Consider the following 19,653-nt stretch of genomic DNA (forward strand, 5'->3'; position numbering starts at 1 on the left):
CGCCCAAATACTTGTAGTTGAACAGTTACCGCAAGAACCACAACTGAAGAATATTTAGTTGAACCAGGTTGAGCAAAATGACAATGATTGACTGATAGAAAACTGAAAAACTAAATTGTTCTCCAATAAAGCGAGCGAAAAAAGGTTCCGATCGACCAAAAAATTAGCTTTAAAAGAGGAACAGCATGTATAACTTGAGGCGCCATAAAAACGCCGTTGTCCCGCCAATTCATTCATATCAGCTACAGAGGCCGTGACTTGGAGTATTACATCAGACTATAACAACGACCATTTTAAAGAATTCTACGCTAAAATAAAACACGATCATCCAATTAAAAAAAAAATGATTTGCATACTATAGTTCATTCTCAGTTCACTGAAAACCAAAGATAACTATCAGATTTTAATTTTTTTACTCCCTTTCTATCCTTGATGTGGGCTTTTTGGCGACTCCGCAGACGAAAGATAGATTATCGGCTAGAAAACGCCATATTAAACTGATGCACAAAAGAGATTATAATAACGGATTTGCATCGATTTTGATTTAGCGTATACAATGACCAAATGAGCGTCTACTACACGGACTCAACTCGTGTGGGGAGATAGGAGATTGACCGTGTGAACGCACTGGCCGTAAGACGCAGCAAGAGTATCTTAAAAACGCGTTTGATTTCATTTGCTCCCTCGCCGAGAGAAACCTGGCAAGCTCGACTTGTCATTAAGTCTATTATTCTCAACTGCGCTAAAGAGCAGACTCGTACGGACTCGCTACTTATTGGTTTATGGGGCAAGAAAAGATTAAATCAAGAATGGATTGACAAGCGCCTCAGTCCACCTCCTTATTCAATCTTCTCTCGCTCCACAAACTTAAAAAAACGACTACGTAAAAGTCTCTCTAATATGAGGAACTTAACCGTGGCCTTGAATCTTGAACGAAAAAAAAAAGTACTATAAAATCAGACCAAATTCGATTAAAAGATTTCATTACTTTATTGGAAATGTTAACAATAGTCTCACTTATCATATAAGCAACACAAATTGTCCTGTAATGAGGCGGTTTACACGATACCGGTTAGACTTCCATTCCGGTACGACTTGAACATCTGCTGACACCGCATTAACAGAAATTGGTTGAATATAAGTTTCAGCCTCAAAAACGAAAAGTTCAAACTTACTAGAAATATGGAACAAACAGTCGTGTCGCATTTACATGACACGGGATTGAGCCCTCGTATCAAAATGAGAATCTCTCACTATCCGGAGTAACTTTTGAATTGAACTCATACCGTTGTTATTGATATTGAATGATATTATGGAAACGTGTACACTGGTTTGAAAGTCGTACTGGTATCACGTCAACACAATTAGCTTATGCACTGACTTATATGGAGCAGCTTTCAATTGAGTGTTGTAAAATAAAATTTAACTGATCAAACCAACCAGAACAAACGTAAACAGCTCAATAAATTAAACGAATCAGAACACAAGGCAAGCGCGCCAAGGGCAGGAAACGTGTGTGAGCAGGTCACGATTGGTTAGGGTTTTGGCTCTTATTAATTGAGAAAGTGGCGCGAATTTTATAGACGAATCACCGAGCTTGGGAGAACGAAACTAAAACAACTAAGCGTGAAATTACTTTCGAAACTCAGTTGAAAAGGGCTCCATATACTTAACTTAGTTCCTTACTTCCTTACTTGCTTGTTATTTAAAGTGTCTGTGTATTTTTTCCAAAAAGCATGCACTTTTATAAAGTGTAATTTACGCTTGTTTCCATGTAACGTTAAGAAAACTGGACATATGAACTTGACTTTTACCTCTAAATTTTTTTGTTGTGTAACGAATAATATGCTAAATAAATACTCTACATACATTTTATTTTGGTAAATTTTGAAGTAATTGTATATATGTTTGTCACTGCCTTTATGTTTTCATATATAGCCTCATCTCTTTGATCTAAGGAAGTTGTACTGCATACATTTGTATCAAGCCAAGTGGACTTTATCAATGCATCAGTTTCTCGCCAAGTGGTCTGCTCTTGTCTTGAAGATGACGCCGTCTCTGTCAAATAAAAGATCAAGGATTGGTTTCACTTGTTCAGAGGCTTTGAACTTGCGAATTTCTGTTAAGTTCTATCTAATTTTAAGAAAAATGGAAGAGGTGAATAAACTATAAAGGGGAGTGGTTGGGGGTAAGGGGGGGGGGGGGGGGGTGGGTGGCAATTATGTGTGCTTTTCAAGACCACAACAGGTCACTATTAATTTCAAAGTGCTACTCGATATATGCTTGCATTATGGCCTTCCACCAGTCCGTAACCAGCTACAACTGTTCCAGGTCTTAACATTGAGATTTTAAAAAGCGGAGGCAAGATATTGCGTGTCAATGAATATTGGATATTGAAACCATGTCTGCGCGAAAAACATTTTTCCTTGAGTTGCAATCTCATTAGGCTTTATGGTCCGGCTCTCAACAAATCTGATTTTGAAACTTGCAACAGGCTCAATTAAACTGAAACAAATGGACTCAAATCAAACAAGCTAAATTGTAGACATTAAGACATTACCCTAGGAGCCAACAAAGCCTTCCTAAGAATTTTCTTTTTATTTATGGACAACGGGGGGCTTAGTTATTGAAATAATTTTAAGCCAGATATTACAACTATTCCATTGGCAAGCCTTTTTAACTGAGTAAACTGCCTTTATTTATCACAAAATGACTCCTGTTTAAAGTTAAAAACAAACTTTACTCACCATCTTCTTTCATTCCTTCTCTCCAAATTCGAGCGTCACGTCGTCACCAATCAGCACAAATGGAGCCCAGTACTTCAAGGCCTGGAAGTGCTGTGACTCGCGCAGAGATTTCATAGCCTGCTGAAGAGCCACACTCGCGCTTCTTCCATCTGCCAGATGTTGGTAGAAGTGTCTCATGAACTCCATGGTGGCCTGGTCATCAATCACCCAGAGTGACGCCAGAACAGAGCGAGCACCAGCACACAAGAAAGCCCGTGCAATCCCGACCACACCCTCGGCATTGATTTTTCCCTGGCCACTGTGACAGCAGCTAAGCACTACGAGTCTTGCTCGCAGACGAACGGCTTGCACATCTGACATTGTTAAAATGTAATATTCTTTCCCAGGGATGCGGGATGTCCAGCCTTGGTTCGGGGACAACAGAATTTCTCCAGTTTCCGCACGTCCGTGTGCAGCAATGTGCACCAAGGCAACCGACGTAAGTCTTCTCATTACCTCGCCTTTAGTTGCATCTCTTCCGATCAGAGGTGTGGTCTTCAGAAGTTCTCCAATCATCTCTACTTCCTTTCGGGCGAATGGTAGCTGCTCCCAAAAGGGCTCCCCCACCAGGTTTGTAATTTCTTCTAAACATGGATCTCCCACGAGCAGCGCCCCACTCCTACTATGGAAGTCCTCAGATGAACCTGCGATCAGTGGTAAAGCGGTCAGTGAGGGAACAATTCGAATCCTGATTGATTCACTCAGCGCAGAATAAGGAACGAGGCAAAATGGACCATCCGGCACAACAACTAACTGGTCATCTTGGAGCCAGTCTGCAATGGGACCAATAATGACATCATACAGCGGGCGCAAAGAAGTTAAAGAGGAGGCCGGTGATTGCTCCCTTTCCTCAGCAGCTTCACTGTTGGACTGTAGGTCATCGTGTAGCTTTTCCATTGAGCGGTTCTCGCACTGGACCCGAAAAGCTCCACAGATGTCTCTCAAAGTTGCTTCTACTAACAACTTGCAACTGTCATAGTTGATTTCCTTTTGTTTAAAGAGAATTTTTTTCCCTCTCTGCAGCAGCCAAAAACTGATTGCGTTCTTATCAACTGCAACAAAAACTGTCTGTGCGGTTAAATTGTTTAGCATGTAGGAAATCATTTCCTTAGGTTCAACTGACTCAGGCCTCAGTGAGTCAACACCATACTGTTCTTGCAAAACATCCATCAGAGTCTGTGCTCGTCCTTTCTCAGCAGCACACAAAGCCTCGTCAGTCTCTCCAATTTCCGCAAGAGTTCTCCACAAACAAGTGTACGCACAACTGTTGGTCTCTCGAAAGCTTATTTTCCACGCATCTTCTGACCGAAGTAGAGCTCTTATGTCATCATAGATTTTTACGCTCGATCGATAATAATCAAGGGCCTCACTCACAGAACCCGACCAGTCATAGTCATGACCTAGTAAATGGCATACGTCTGCCTCCTGAACTTTGTTCCCTACCTCTTTTGCAATACTTAAGCTTTGTTTGTGGTACTTAATTGCCTCTTTAAATTTACCAAGCCTGGCATAGGCATCGCCTAGTTTTTTATAAGCCATTCCCTCTCCATCCCTGTCACCTATTTCGCTTAATATACCTAAACCTTGTTTCGTGTACTCTATGGTTTGTTCAAAATCACCCAAGACGAAAAAAACACCACCCAGATGTATAATAGATCTTCCCTCCCCATCCCTGTCCCCTAATTCTTTAGCAATTTCGAGACTTAGTTTGTGGTAATCGGCGGCTTGTTTAAAATTACCCATACCTTGATAGTCACTGCCCAGATTTCCATAGGCTCTACCCTCCATATCCCTGCTCCCTAATTCTTCAGCAATATTAAGACTTAGTTTCTGGTACGCTGCGGCTTGTTTAAAATTACCCAGACCTCGATAAGCACAGCCCAGATTGCCATAAACTGTACCCTCCACACGCCTGTCCCCTACTTCTTTAGCAATAGTAATACTTAGTTTGTGGTACTCCACGGCTTGTTTAAAATTACCCAGTTGATAATAAGTACAGCCCAGATTGCTATAGGATTTACACTCCCCATCCCTGTCCCCTAATTCTTTTGCAATATTAAGACTTAGTTTGTGGTACTCCAAGGCTTGTTTCAAATTACCCAGTCTTTTATAAACACAGCCCAGATTGCCATAGGCTTTACCCTCCCCACCCCTGTCCCCCAATTCTTTAGCAATATTAAGACTTAGTTTGTGGTACTCTGTGGCTTGTTTAAAATTACCCAGACCTTGATAAACACAGCCCAGATTGCAATAGGCTGTACCCTCCCCATCCCTGTTCCCTAATTCTTTAGCAATATTAAGATATAGTTTGTGGTACTCTGCGGCTTGTTTAAAATTACCCAGACCTTGATAAACAGAGCCCAGATTGCAATAGGCTTTACCCTCCACATCCCTGTTCCCTAATTCTTTAGCAATATTAAGACTTAGCTCGAGGTACTCCGCGGCTTGTTTAAAATTACCCATACTAACATAAACACAGCCCAGATTGCAATAGGCTTTACCCTCCCCATCCCTGTTCTCTAATTCTTTAGCAATATTAAGATCTAGTTTGTGGTACTCTGCGGCTTGTTTAAAATTACCCAGACCTCGATAAACAGAGCCCAGATTGCAATAGGCTTTACCCTCCACATCCCTGTTCCCTAATTCTTTAGCAATATTAAGACTTAGCTCGAGGTACTCCGCGGCTTGTTTAAAATTACCCATACTAACATAAACAGAGCCCAGATTGCAATAGGCTATACCCTCCCCATCCCTGTTCCCTAATTCTTTAGCAATATTAAGATCTAGTTTGTGGTACTCCGCGGCTTGTTTCAAATTACCCAGTCTTTTATAAACACAGCCCAGATTGCAATAGGCTTTACCCTCCCCATCCCTGTTCCCTAATTCTTTAGCAATATTAAGACTTAGTTCGAGGTACTCCGCGGCTTGTTTAAAATTACCCAGACCTCGATAAACACAGCCCAGATTGCAATAGGCTTTACCCTCCCCTTCTCTGTTCCCTAATTCTTTAGCAATATTAAGACTTAGTTCGAGGTACTCCGCGGCTTGTTTACAATTACCCAGACCTCGATAAACAGAGCCCAGATTGCAATAGGCTTCACCCTCCCCATCCCTGTTCCCTAATTCTTTAGCAATATTAAGATATAGTTTGTGGTACTCTGCGGCTTGTTTAAAATTACCCATACTATCATAAACACAGCCCAGATTGCAATAGGCTATACCCTCCACATCCCTGTTCCCTAATTCTTTAGCAATATTGAGACTTAGTTCGAGGTACTCTATAGCTTGTTTAAAATTACCATTACTGTAGCTTTCACAACCCAGTTTGAAATAGGTATTTCTTTCCCCCTCTCTATCCCCCATTTGTTTGGCAATGCTAAGCTCTTGCATGTGTTTCACTATATCTCCTGACTCGTTTTCTGCCATTTGGTTTAGATGATGATCAGAGATCTTATCAAATCTGACTTCTGTTCACGCGGGACTAACCTAGAAAAGAGAAAGTTTGAGAAGTGGAATGTAGAATGTGTATCCCCGACTTTGTGCAAGTGATGTTAGGCGATTATGTCACGTTTTCGTGGTATAATTTAGAAGCGCTTTGGATTTTGAGGTGGGAATTTAAGTTCCATGATTTTTTCACGTGTAACAAACTAAAACAAAAGCTTTAAGTCTAACTATTTCACAAATTATCAAACAAACAAATTAACTAACTAACTAACTAACTAAATAATAAAGGAACTAACTAACTAACTAACTAACTAACTAGCCAACTAAGCAACTGATTGGTGTCTGACTGACTGACTGACTGACTGTCTGTCTGACTGCCAGAACGACTAGCTGACTAACTAACCGAACTTTGTAACACACTAGAACAAACTCAACTTGTTCACTCAGGCACTGAATAAATCAATCAATCAACCAATCCATTAAATGTAATAGCATGCATTCATCTCCAGAAGAAAAGGTGAACGGATTACTGAGCGAAAGGCTAAACACGAATCGTTTCCGTGAACATCTTAAAAGGACAATGAAAACAACTCAAATTGAAAGTACATGCGCTGTCGAAAATAACTAGTTTTGCAAGACCCTGCACACGGCTCCCTCAGAAGTTTGGAACTGGGTTGGTCGGTAAGGCGGCAATTAAACTGGAATATGATGTGATTTTGAGTAAGCTAGTTGCTCTGTGTGCAGTGCACAGATTAAACAGCATACGCCGTACATACTTTATTTAAACTCGGCAAAAACCTTAATTTTCAAAATAGTTAGATTATGAATCAATAAAAAAGCTATTTAATTTTCTGTATTACAAGTTTATCGAGTGAAAATCCGATAAATCAATTTAAATAGAACTGTTTAATTTAATTAACCCAAATAACTTACCGTCAGGCTGTACCGTTCACTTCTTTCCTAAATTGAGGGCTTCTTAGGTCAGTTCCAACAAACTCAATGATTTGAAATGATGGCTCTGCAAATAGGAATTTTAGAGACAAACAATTACAGCCGCAAGGGCAAGGGACAAATGGGACGGCAATGCTTTAGGCGGCGTATTTTATTATTGCTGGCTTAAGTTGTTGTTATTCTTAGCTACCATGGTCTGCTTGTCACATGCTGGCAAAGGCGGCACCAAGTAGAAAAACAGAAACTATTTAAGTTTTAAATAATGAGCACAAGACCTTAAATTTCACCTTTTTACTAAACTCTTGTGAACAACTTTGACTCAAAGCATAGGTAAAAGCTGACGTTAGCTTTTTTCTGAATTCTTAACTACTTTTAAGTAATTAAAATTAAGGAATGAGTAGAAATTATTCCCCGTGGATTGACATTAGACAGACAAAGGGAACAAAGGGGTTGCTGCATATTCGTTTTCAAGTCATCTACTATTTTGGCTGCTTTATTTTCTAGTTTTGGATGTGTAAGCCTTATTTTTCGACAGTCCCTCGTTTGCAGGCCTGAACAAGTTATTCATACGCCCTCATCATCAAGTCGAGACAGCGGCACATCTCTGCATATCGCCACCCTGCTAGTCCAGCGAAAGTTCTCTTAGCGATTTATTTTCAAATGGCCTGTTTTAGGTGGGACAAGACTAAAAAAACATCCGGTGTTTTAATATAAACAAATTTTTAGTCGAAACAAAACCAGACTGGGCGAAAAAGGTAAAATAAAAGGATTGAACTGTACATTCAAGATTCAGCTGCTTCACTTTATCAAAATAGTGATAATATAAATAAATAAGCACGCAAATGTTTCATGTTCGTAAAAAGTGAAATAAACCGGATTTTTTTTTTTTTTTTTTTTAGTTTCAGATGTTTATTTTTTTTTATTTCTAAAACTGAAGGTGCTTCCAATTCTCGACGTATTTCATTTTCCATTATCGGCTGCCTCACTGTCCAGTTGTGGAAGCTTCGTTTTCAAAGTTCCGTTTCTTCACTTTCGCGTTTTGGGTGCTTCCTTTTTGAATAGCATTTTGGATGATGATATATAAGGTTTTGTTTTCGACACCATCAGAAGTACATCTGATTCGGGTATTACGTTTCTCTAGCCCTCACACAATCAAACATCACTAAAGCTGAATAAACAAGACGCGCTCTTGGGGGATATAACCAGCCAATATGGCCCTACGAGAGGACCGGGAAGTTAACGCGAAGTTGTTTTCTTATCCCCTCGTGTCCGGAGTTGAAACTACTCTGTACTAAAAAATATCTGAGAACATGTTTAATCAGTAAAAAGAGCACAACATTACATTTTAAGCATACAGTCGAACCTCTTTATTACGGACACCAAGGGGACAGGGATAAGTGTCCGCATTACAGAGGTGTCCGTTTTAGAGAGGTAGGCTTTATATGGATTTCGGTCTCTCAGGGACCAAGAGAACTGTCCTTAAGAGAGAGGTGTCCGTATTAAAGAGGTGTCCGTAAGGAGAGGTTTTACTGTACTATCACAAAACCGCAGAAAATTAATCCTTTTTTGCGGAATGAATCTTTACAGTTTAACAGCCACTCAAACATAAGGGTCAATACGGCTTCAACAACAGACTTTAGAAAAGTCACATGCATTTTAGACTTCAGCCTGGTTTGAGAACATTTTCAAATGAACGTATCGTGTACGGTCAAGTCCATCTTTATATTGATTAATGAACATGTTTCATAAGTGCTTGCTTGTCTCACGATATTCACTACAGATGAATACAATATCGCTTAGGGGACTTGCGTGCTAACTGAATATAATGTTTCTATGAAAGCTCAGAAAAAAATAAATATTAAATGAAAATTAAAAAAGCCTGGCTTATCAAATTGAACTGTCAAGCTCATTTTGTAGGTAAGCCAACTGCCAAGCAAGGGGTTAAAATTATCCCGGCTATTATATATTTGAATGTATCAAGTATGTATTCAAGGCAGTTCCTGGCATAGTAAACCTGTGCGATTTTAAAACCAAAATGCGCGAAACTTTCAGTCACCGAATTGTTCAGTTGACAATAAGTGAGAACCCGTAAGTTTACGCACAGATGTTTTCATATCTCCTCGTTTCTCGCACATGTCCGGAGTTACCTAGCGTGAAGCTACTCTGCGCTAAAAAATATCTGATAACGTGCTTAACCGGTAAAGCACATTATTACTGCTACTATCACGAAATAAACTGTTGATCAAGTCATCTTAGTAGCATTCAAAACCGAAGTTAATTAATCCATCATTGTGGAATGAATATTTACAGTTTAACAGCCACCTGAATATTAGGGACAATGCGGTTTTCCCCCAGACTTTATAAATATCACATACATTTTAAACTTCAGCCTGATTTAAAAACATCAGTTTCAAGTGAGAGTTTGTGTACGCCTCCGGTCCTTTATCTTGATTTCAGAACATCTTTCATAAATTAGTAGTCTCGTCAGGAATGACCACGACATTTGCGAGACTCTGAATTAAGCTAACTCGGAAACTAGGAGCTCGGTAATTGTGGTAGAAAGGCCCGGCAAACTGTAAGTTTAGTGGAACATAATTTGACGAATTTTGAGAGTTTTTTGTGTAATTTACAGTTCACAGCGTAAAGCAGCAGATCTTAACAAACTACACAAACAATAAGTAAATAGTTTGTATCTCTTATCTGTTAGTGTCTATAAGAACCATTAATTCAAGCTGTGAGTTTCAAACGAAGCCATAACACAATGACTTACCGTTCAGTTCTCTTCCAAATAAGCCCTTCTTGGAGTCCGTTACAACCAGCTTATTAAATGGAAATGACGATTCTGCAAATCAAATGAGTCATTTGATGAAAAACATGAAAAGTTATTCGCAAATTACATTATATATAATATGATTTCCACTGCAAATCACATCAGCCGAAGCTTACCACAAAGTACAAGAGCTGGGTAGTCAATCAGTAGTTTCCCCGGCGATAATGGTAGTTACGTACACTGAACACAATGATTGTGATCACTTATAATGACTTAATCCCGGAACTGCCAACATATTACTTACCACTTGTTATTAAAAACGTTACTTTAAACTCAAAACTGTGATCGCTTAGAGTCCAAGACACACGCGGGCATCATGTACAAGGAAGCATATTTTTGTAGAATATCGCCGGAAGTCTTAGATATTTTTAACTTCATTAGACCGTCACGTGATTTTGCGTCACCGAGTTCAAATACAGAAAGATGAGTAGAACACCTTTTAAACTTCAACCTCTTTACGAAATTCCCAGCTGGTGAAAAATAATTCAAGTTGTCGAGTGAGTATACTGTTACCTCTCGTGGATTGATATTTATCAAATAAAGACAACAGAGAAAATCGACTATAGATTCGTTTTCAAGTTATAGTATTTTGGGTGCTTTGTTTTCTAGTTTTAAGGTGCCTGTTTTTCGTTTTCGAATGTTCCTTTTTTTTATTTTTTTTGACACCCTCCCGTCGCTTGGCCTGAGCAATTCATTCACAAAGCACTCTTCATCATCTCCACGCAAGAGCACATCTCTTCGTCTGGCTGCGCTGACAATCTGGAACGAAATTTCTTTTAATATCCATTCTGCGTTCTTACATTTGTGAAAGCTCGGCAAAAAATAAAATTTAAACAGCCTGGTTTATCAATTTGAAAGAAGAATTATCGGCCACAGTCATCTCCACAATTTTTAGTTTAGTTAGTTTATAAAAACTGAGTTATCACTGTCAAGGTAGACTAAGTTAGTTACACAAGCTTCAATCACAGCTAGCGAATTATAGCAGTCACAAGCAAAGAAAACTTTGATATTCCACTTCCGTTAAAGAAAAAAACAAAAAGAGCTACTGTCGAGCTCTTGAATTCATCATAATATGCATTCAAGGCAGTTCCTGGGATAGTGAACTGGTGCGATTTTCAAACCAAAATGCGCAAAACTTTCTGTCAATTCTTGATGTTCTCTTATTCCGTCATTTCTCCCACAGGTCCGGGGTTACCGATAGTGAAGCTACTCTGTGCTAAAAATATCTGATAGCACATCATTACAGCATACTATCAGGCATTAACACAAATCTACTAGCGTTCTATCACGAATGCTGCTGCTCTCTTATTGTCTATGCTACTCCATATCTATTCTGTTATAGACAGTGAGTAGATTGAGTGGCCAAATAGTGAGAAGTTGTCTATAAAATGGCGGGGGTTACCTCGTGTTTTCGAATTTTCTGTGAAGAATATTTTCGGATAATTACTCGTCGAGAAAATGACAGAGAAGGCAAAAAGTACAACGAAATTTGGAATGAAGATTTTTCATCGTAAGAAACGGAGTCGAAACAAAAGTTAAATGTTTTTTGTTTTACTCATATCGGAAATTTTATAATTTTGAAAACATTTGAAGTTTCGTTTCACTGACAAAGTTTTTAGAAAGCTTTTACGTCAACACATCTTTAATTGTCATTTTACAAAAAAAATAACTCGGCTCCTAGTTTCAGTTTCGAGCGAATGAACGATTTTTATTTATTATAAAACCTTGAAATGTAAAGGCGAGCACACAAAAGCCAATGCAATTCGACCTGTTTATATCATTACTCAATAAAAACGTGAACCTGTCTTGTTGTTAAGTTTTGAATCACATATAGATTTATGCTAAAACAAATAGATTATTCGCTCTCGATTTCTATGGGTGATAGTTGATTCGGGCTTCGCCCTCATCAACTATCACGCGATAGAAATCTCGAGCTCATAATCTAATTGTTCGATAAAATCAAGGACTATTGTTGATCAATTTATCTTAGTAGAATTCAAAATTGCAGAAATTAACTCTTCTTGCGGAACAAATATTTGCAGTTTAACAGCCACTCAAATATAAGGGTCAATCCGGCTTTAACTCCTCAGACTTTATAACAGTCACATGCATTTTTGGTTTGAGAACATTTTTAAGTGAAAGTATCGTGTACGGTCCGATCTATAATAAGAATAATGGCTTTTATATTGATTCAACTTATAAGTTTTAAGTCAGTAAATTCGAAATACATGCATGTCTCGTCAGGAATGACCACGACATTTGCGAGACTCTGAATTTGGCTTACTCGGAAACTACGAGGTCGGTGATTGTGATAGAAGGGCTACAAATTAAGTTAAGTGGAACATAATTTGTGAAATTTGGGAGTTTTGTTGGTGTATAGTGCACAGCATAAAGCAGCAGATCTTTTAAACTACACAAATAAAGAGGTAGTTTGTATCTCCTACCTGTTTGTGTGTAAGGGAACTATTATTAAGCTATACATACGTTAAGCCGTAAGGCAATGACTTACCGTTCACTGTTTTTTCAAATGGTTCCTTCTTAGAGTCCGTTCCAACCAGCTTATTAACACATCGGATGATTCTGTAAATAAGTCATTTGATAAAAAAAAAAAAAAACAAATGCAAGGTTATTCTTTGATTATCTTTTAACATGCTGACAAAATCACAGCAGCCGAAGTTTATCACAAAATACAATGGCTGGGTAGATAGAAATTAATCAGTAGTTTCACCGGCGATAATGGTAGCGTACACTGTACGTTTTACTTACCACTTGCTTAAAAGTTTCCTTTAAACCCAAAATGTGAGCTCTTGTTAATTCAAAGACAAACTGCGTGGATCAAGTACAAGGAGGCGTATTTTGTAGAATGCCGGCAGATATTATTAACTAATTAGACCGTCACGTGATTTTGCGTCACCGAGTTCAAATACAGAAAGATGAGTTGAACACTTAAAAGTTCAATTTTTCTTTTACCGAATTTGCAACTGGTGAAAAATAATTCAAAATTACCAGTGAAAATAGTGTTACCCCTTTTGGATTTATATTTATCAAACAAAGGCAACACAGGAATGACTATAGATTCGTTTTCAAGTTTTAGAATTCTGGGTGCTTTGTTTTCTAGTTTTAGTTTCCTGTTTTTCGTTTTCGAAGGGTTTTTTTTATTTTAGCACTCTCCTGTCCCTTGGCCTTAACAAATCATTCACAAAGCTCTCTTTATTACTGACGTCCACGCAGCAGCACATCTCTTCATGCCGCTGCGCTGACAATCTGGAAAGAAATTTCTTTTATCCATTCTCAGAAGAAAATGTTCGATGTATTTGAATGACTTAAATTAGATTATTGCTTTGTTTACAAACTTCAAGGTGTTCCATTTTCGCCGAAGTGTTGTATGTTTTTGTTAGACATCGTTTGTTACACGTTGTAGTTTTTTGGGCTTCGATTTCGACTGTAGCTTACTTACTTTTTCTGCCTTCGATTACATCGTTCAATTTGGACACAATCGATACATCAATCAATTATGTTTACGAGGGTGACACTTAACAGTCTTTCCCGACTTACAAATTTTGTGTCACTCAGATTCCGGATCAAATTGGAATTTAGAAATGTTGGTTTTTGAAGACAGGGGAAAACCTGAGTACTTGGAGAAAAACCTCTGACAATCTGGGAACGAAAAGTTATTGAATCCATTCGATCATTCACAAAGGGCCTGTTTACAAGGAGAGCGGATAACTCTTGAGGAAAATAGTTGATGTCTGTGAACGATTCATTTACGAGTGTCAAATGCTTTTGTTAGGTATTGGTTGCCGCTCGTTGTGATTTTGCGGGTCGATTTTTATTGGAATTTAATGCCTTCGATTGCTTCGTTTTGGACACAGTCAAAAGTACGTCTGATTCCATTCCTTCCATGTCTCGCGATATTCACTACAGATGAATACAATATCGCTTAGGGGACTTGCGTGCTAACTGAATATGATGTTTTTATGAAAGCTCAGAAAAAAAAATAAATATTAAATGAAAATTAAACCGCCTGGTTTATCAAGTTGAAAAAAGAATTTTCGGCCACAGTCATCTCCACAGTTTTCACTTTAGTTATTCATAAAATCTGAGTTGTCACTGTAGGTTCAAATACAGCTAGAGAATTATGGCAAGCACAAGTAAAGCAACTTTGATATTGCACTTCCCTAAATTTTTAAAATTGAAAAAGAAAAACCTGCTGCCTAGCTCTTTTTTGTAGCTAAGCCAACTGCCACGGAAGGGGTTAAAATTATCCCGACTATTATATATTTGAATTTATCAAATTATGCATTCAAGGCAGTTCCTGGCGTAGTAGACCTGTGCGATTTTAAATCCAAATTCGCGAAACTTTCAGTCACGGAATTGTCAGTTGACAATAAGTGAGAACCCGTAAGTTTATGCACAAATGTTTTCACATTTCCTTCGTTTCTCGCACATGTCCGGAGTTACCTAGAGTGAAGCCACTCTGCGCTAAAAAATATCTGATAACGTGCTTAACCGGTAAAGCACATTATTACTGCCACTATCACGAAATATAATTGTTGATCAAGTCATCTTAGTAGCATTCAAAACCGAAGTTAATTAATCCATCATTGTGGAATGAATATTTACAGCTGAGTTTAACAGCCACTTAACTATAGGGGTCAATGCGGTTTTCCCCCAGACTTAATAAATATCAGATGCATTTTAAACTTCAGCCTGATTTGAAAACATCAGTTTCAAGTGAGAGTTCGTGTACGGTTCCGGTTTATCTAGAATAGTGGCCGTTATATTGATTTCTGAACATCTTTTATAAGTTAGTAAAAGTCCAAATACATGTCTCGTCAGGAATGACCAGGAGACTCTGAATTCGGCTAACTAGGAAACTAGGAGCTCGGTGATTGTGGTAGAAAGGCCCGGCAAACTGTAAGTTTAGTGGAACATAATTTGACGAATTTTGAGAGTTTTTTGTGTAATTTATAGTTCATGTCACAGCGTAAAGCAGCAGATCTTAACAAACTACACAAACAATAAGTAAATAGCTTGTATCTCTTCTCTGTTAGTGTCTAAGGGAAACATTAATTCAAGCTGTGAGTTTCATACGAAGCCATAACGAAATGACTTACCGTTCACTTCTCCTTCAAATAAGCCCTTCTTTGAGTCCGTTTCAACCAGCTTATTAAATGGAAATGACGATTCTGCAAATCAAATGAGTCATTTGATGAAAAACATGAAAAGTTATTCGCAAATTACATTATAATATACTTTCCACTGCAAATCACATCAGCCGAAGCTTATCACAAAGTGCAATGGCTGGGTGATCAATCAGTAGTTTCACCGGCGATAATGGTAACGTACACTGCACACAATGATTGTGATCACTTATAATGACCTAGATTACTTGGAAAAAAATTCGGACGTTAAAAGGGCGGACGTTTTTTTTTCGGACGTTTAATTATCGGACACTTTTTCCCTCATTTTGGACAATTTCATTTCGGACGAAAATTTCGGACACTGCGCTGAAACATGTCTAAATTTACAACTAAAACACATAAATTAGACTGAAATAAAATCTGTGAAAATTGTGGTTTTATTGTACCTTCAAGGTTTTACAGCCGAATGCACCAACGAGAAAATAACTGAACACAAACTCAATCAAGCTTGTCTCAAGCTGTGTCTCAAATATTTTCCTTTCCAGTTATAAAAAGAACGACTGAGCAAAGCCGTCTTATCCGAATTCTAGCCATATCATGTACATTGGCTTTGAATAAATGATGCCGTCGCCCAGAAAGTACTATACTGAAAGTTTTATACTACACATAAAAATTTCGGATGCTTAAAAATTTCAGACGGTTTTATTTTCAGACACTATTTTTGTCCGAAATTAAAATCGTCCAAGATTTTTTGCAAGCAATGTAATCCCGGAACTGCCAACATATTACTTACAACTTGTTACTAAAAACGTTACTTTAAACCCAAAACTGTGATCGCTTAGCTTGTTAAGTCCAAGGCAAACGCGGGCATCAAGTGCAAAGAGGCATATTTTTGTAGAATATCGCCGGAGGTCTTCGATATTTTTAACTTGATTAGACCGTCACGTGATTTTGCGTTACCGAGTTCAAATACAGAAAGATGAGTAGAACACCTTTTAAACTTCAAATGTTTTACAGAATTCTCAGCTGATGAAAAATAATTCAAGTTATTGAGTGAGTATACTGTTACCTCTCGTGGATCGATATTCATCAAGTAAAGACAACAGAGAAACACGACATATAGATTCGTTTTCAAGTTACAGTATTTTTGGTGCTTTGTTTTCTATTTTTAACGTGTCTGTTTTTCGTTTTCGGATGTTCTTTCTTTTTATCTTTTTGACACCCTCCCTTGCCCTTGGCTTGATCAATTCATTCACAAAGCACTCTTCATCATCTCCACGCAGCAGCACATCTCTTCGTGTTGCTGCGCTGACAATCTGGAGCGAAATTTGTTTTAATGTCCATTCTGCGTTCTTATATTTGTGAAAGCTTAGCAAAAAATAAAATTTAAACAGCCTGGTTTATCAATTTGAAAGAAAAATTCTCCGCCACAGTCATCTCTACAATTTTTAGTTTATATAGTTTATAAAAACTGAGTTATCATTGTCAAGGTAGACTAAGTTAGTTGCACAAGCTTCAAATACAGCTAGCGAATTATAGCAATCACAAGCAAAGCAACTTTGATATTGCACTTCCGTTAAAGAAAAAAAAAAGACCTACTGTCGAGCTCGTGTGTAACTAAGCTGACAACCACACAAGGGATTAAAATTATTCCGACCATTATATATTTGAATTCATCATAATATGCATTCAAGGCAGTTCCTGGGATAGTAAACTGGTGCGATTTTAAAACCAAAATGCGCGAAACTTTCTGTCAATTCTTGACAACAAGTAAGGGCAGGTAATATGTTTATACGTATAGATGTTCTCTTATTCTGTCATTTCTCGCACAGGTCTGGAGTCACCTATAGTGAAGCTACGCTCTGCTAAAAAATATCTGATAGCACATCATTCACCATACTATCAGGCATTAGCATACCTCAGTGACCGACTATCGCGTAACGCGCAATCTGATTGACTACACAGGTGCCGTCTATCGATCGATAGACGGCAGTTTGTCAGAGCGTGCGCGATTTAGCATGCATCATTGCACAAATATATCAAAATTTATGAAATAAAAAGATTTTTTTGCTTCATAGATCGATCACTGAGGTATACTAAAACAATTAGACGGCTCGCTCTCGGTTTCTATCGCCTTTGATAGTTGACTCGGAGCTTCGCCCCTCGCCAACTATCAGCCGATAGAAACCTCGACCTCGCCGTCCAATTGTTAATTAGTACAAATCTACTAGCGTTCTATCACGAATGCTGCTGCTCTCTTATTGGATATGCTACTCCATATCTATTCTGTTGTAGACAGTGAGTAGATTGAGTGGCCAAATAGTGAGCAGTTGTCAACAAAATGGCGGCGGTTACCTCGTGTTTTAGAATTTTCTGTCAAGAATATTTTCGGATAATTACTCGTCAAGACAATGACAGAGAAGGCAAAAAGTACAACGAAATTTGGAATGAAGATTTCGCACCGTAAGAAACGGAGTCGAAACAAAAGTTAAATGTTTTTGTTTTATTCATATCGGAAATTTTATAATTTTGAAAACATTTAAAGTTTCGTTTCACTGACACAGTTTTTAGAAAGCTTTTACGTCAGCATATCTTTGATTGTCATTTTACAAAAAAATAACTCGGCTCCTGGTTTCAGTTTCGAGCGAATGAACGATTATTATTTAATATAAAACCTTGAAATGTAAAGGCGCGCACCCAAAAGCCAATGCAATTCGACCTGTTTATATCATTACTCAATAAAAACGTGAACCTGTCTTGTTGTTGAGTTTTCAATCACAAGTAGATTTATACTAAAACAATTAGATTATTCGCTCTTGATTTCTATGTGTGATAGTTGATGAGGGCTTCGCCCTCATCAACTATCACGTGATAGGAATCTCAAGCTCATAATCTAATTGTTCAATAAAATCAAGGACTATTGTTGATCAGGTTATCTTAGTAGAATTCAAATTTGCAGAAAATTAAGACTTCTTTGCGGAATGAATATTTACAGTTTAACTGCCACTTAAATATAAGGCTCAATGCGGCTTTAACTCCTCAGACTTTATAAAAGTCACATGCATATGCATTTTAGACTTCAGCCTAGTTTGAGAACATTTTCAAGAGAAAGTATTGTGTACGGTCCGATCTTTAATAAGAATAATGGCCGTAATATTGATTCATGAACAGCTTTTATAAGTTAGTAAATTCGAAATACATGCATGTCTCGTCAGGAATGACTACCACAATTGCGAGACTTTGAATTCGTCTTAATCGGAAACTACGGGGTCGGTTATTGTGGTAGAAGGGCTACAAATTAAGTTAAGTGGAACATAATTTGTGAAATGTGGGGGGATTTTTGGTGCATAGTGCACAGCATAAAGCAGCAGATCTTTTAAACAAACTACACAAATAAAAAGGTTGATTGTATTTAAGCCGTAAGGCAATAACTTACCGTTCACTGTTTCTTCAAATGGTTCCTTCTTAGAGTCCGTTCCAACTAGCTTATTAACACATCGGATGATTCTGTAAATAAGTCATTTGACAAACAAATTCAAGGTTATTCTTTAATTATCTTATAACATGCTGACAAAATCACATCAGCCGAAAATACAAGGGCTGGGTAGAAATCAATCAGTAGTTTCACCGGCGATAATGGTAGCGTACACTGTACATTTTACTTACCATTTGCTTAAAAGTTTCCTTTAAACCCAAAATGTGATCTCTTATTAATTCAAAGACAAACTGCGTGGATCATGTACAAGGAGGCATATTTTGTAGAATGCGGACAGATATTTTTAACTGATTAGACCGTCACGTGATTTTGCGTCACCGAGTTCAAATACAGAAGGAAGAGTTAAACACTTAAAAGTTCAATTTTTTTTACCGAATTTTCAACTAGTGAAAAATAATTCAAAATTACCAATGAAAATAGTGTTACCCCTTGTGGATTAATTTTCATTATACAAATGCAACACAGGAATGACTATAGATTCGTTTTCAAGTTTTAGAATTCTGGGTGCTTTGTTTTCTAATTTTAGTTTCCTGTTTTTCGTTTTCGAAGGGTTTTTTTTATTTTAGCACTCTCCTGTCCCTTGGCCTTAACAAATCATTCACAAATCTCTCTTTATCACGTCCACGCAGCAGCACCTCTCTTCATGTCGCTGCGCTGACAATCTGGAAAGAAATTTCTTTTATTCATTCTCAGAAGAAAATGTTTGATGTATTTGAATGAATTAAAATAAATGATTGCTTTGTTTACAAACTTCAAGGTTTTTCATTTTCGCCGAAGTGTTGTATGTTTTTGTGAGACATCGTTTGTTGAACGTTGTAGTTTTTCGGGCTTCGGTTTTGACTGTAGCTTACTTACTTTTTTTAATTCCCTTTGATCACTTCGCTGTGGAAACAATTGATAAATTATTAAGTTTTGTTTACGGGGGTGACACTTGACAGTCTTCCAGACTGAAAAACCTTGTGTCCCTCAGATTCCGGATCAAATCGGTATTTAGAAATGTTG

At 37.8% G+C, this 19,653-nt stretch overlaps 2 protein-coding genes across 16 annotated transcripts in view; one reads left to right on the forward strand and one right to left on the reverse strand.

The window, feature by feature from the left end:
- LOC146474632 (proline-serine-threonine phosphatase-interacting protein 2-like) overlaps window positions 1-19,653 on the forward strand; it is a 96,345-nt gene that overhangs the window by 18,281 nt on the left and 58,411 nt on the right. The gene's annotated exons all lie outside the window — the stretch shown is intronic.
- LOC146474633 (uncharacterized) overlaps window positions 1,222-19,653 on the reverse strand; it is a 92,409-nt gene continuing 73,977 nt past the window's right edge. For 9 of the 15 annotated variants that reach the window (XM_085116348.1, XM_085116353.1, XM_085116350.1 and 6 more), the window contains 5 exons: window positions 15,129-15,200; window positions 12,521-12,591; window positions 6,980-7,248; window positions 2,748-6,537; window positions 1,222-2,058 (listed from right to left, as the gene is read on the reverse strand). In XM_085116348.1, the coding sequence (XP_084972474.1) occupies window positions 2,757-6,212 (3,456 nt within the window). In that variant the 5' untranslated portion in view covers window positions 6,213-6,537; window positions 6,980-7,248; window positions 12,521-12,591; window positions 15,129-15,200 and the 3' untranslated portion in view covers window positions 1,222-2,058; window positions 2,748-2,756. Of the gene's footprint in view, window positions 2,059-2,747; window positions 6,538-6,979; window positions 7,249-12,520; window positions 12,592-12,777; window positions 12,904-15,128; window positions 15,201-18,591; window positions 18,638-19,653 lie in introns of those variants that run through there. The other 6 variants (XM_085116357.1, XM_085116356.1, XM_085116355.1 and 3 more) reach the window with 4 other exon arrangements.

The sequence above is a fragment of the Pavona decussata genome, unplaced genomic scaffold, assembly GCF_977016875.1.
Source record: "Pavona decussata unplaced genomic scaffold, jaPavDecu1.1 SCAFFOLD_87, whole genome shotgun sequence".
NCBI lineage: Eukaryota > Metazoa > Cnidaria > Anthozoa > Scleractinia > Agariciidae > Pavona > Pavona decussata.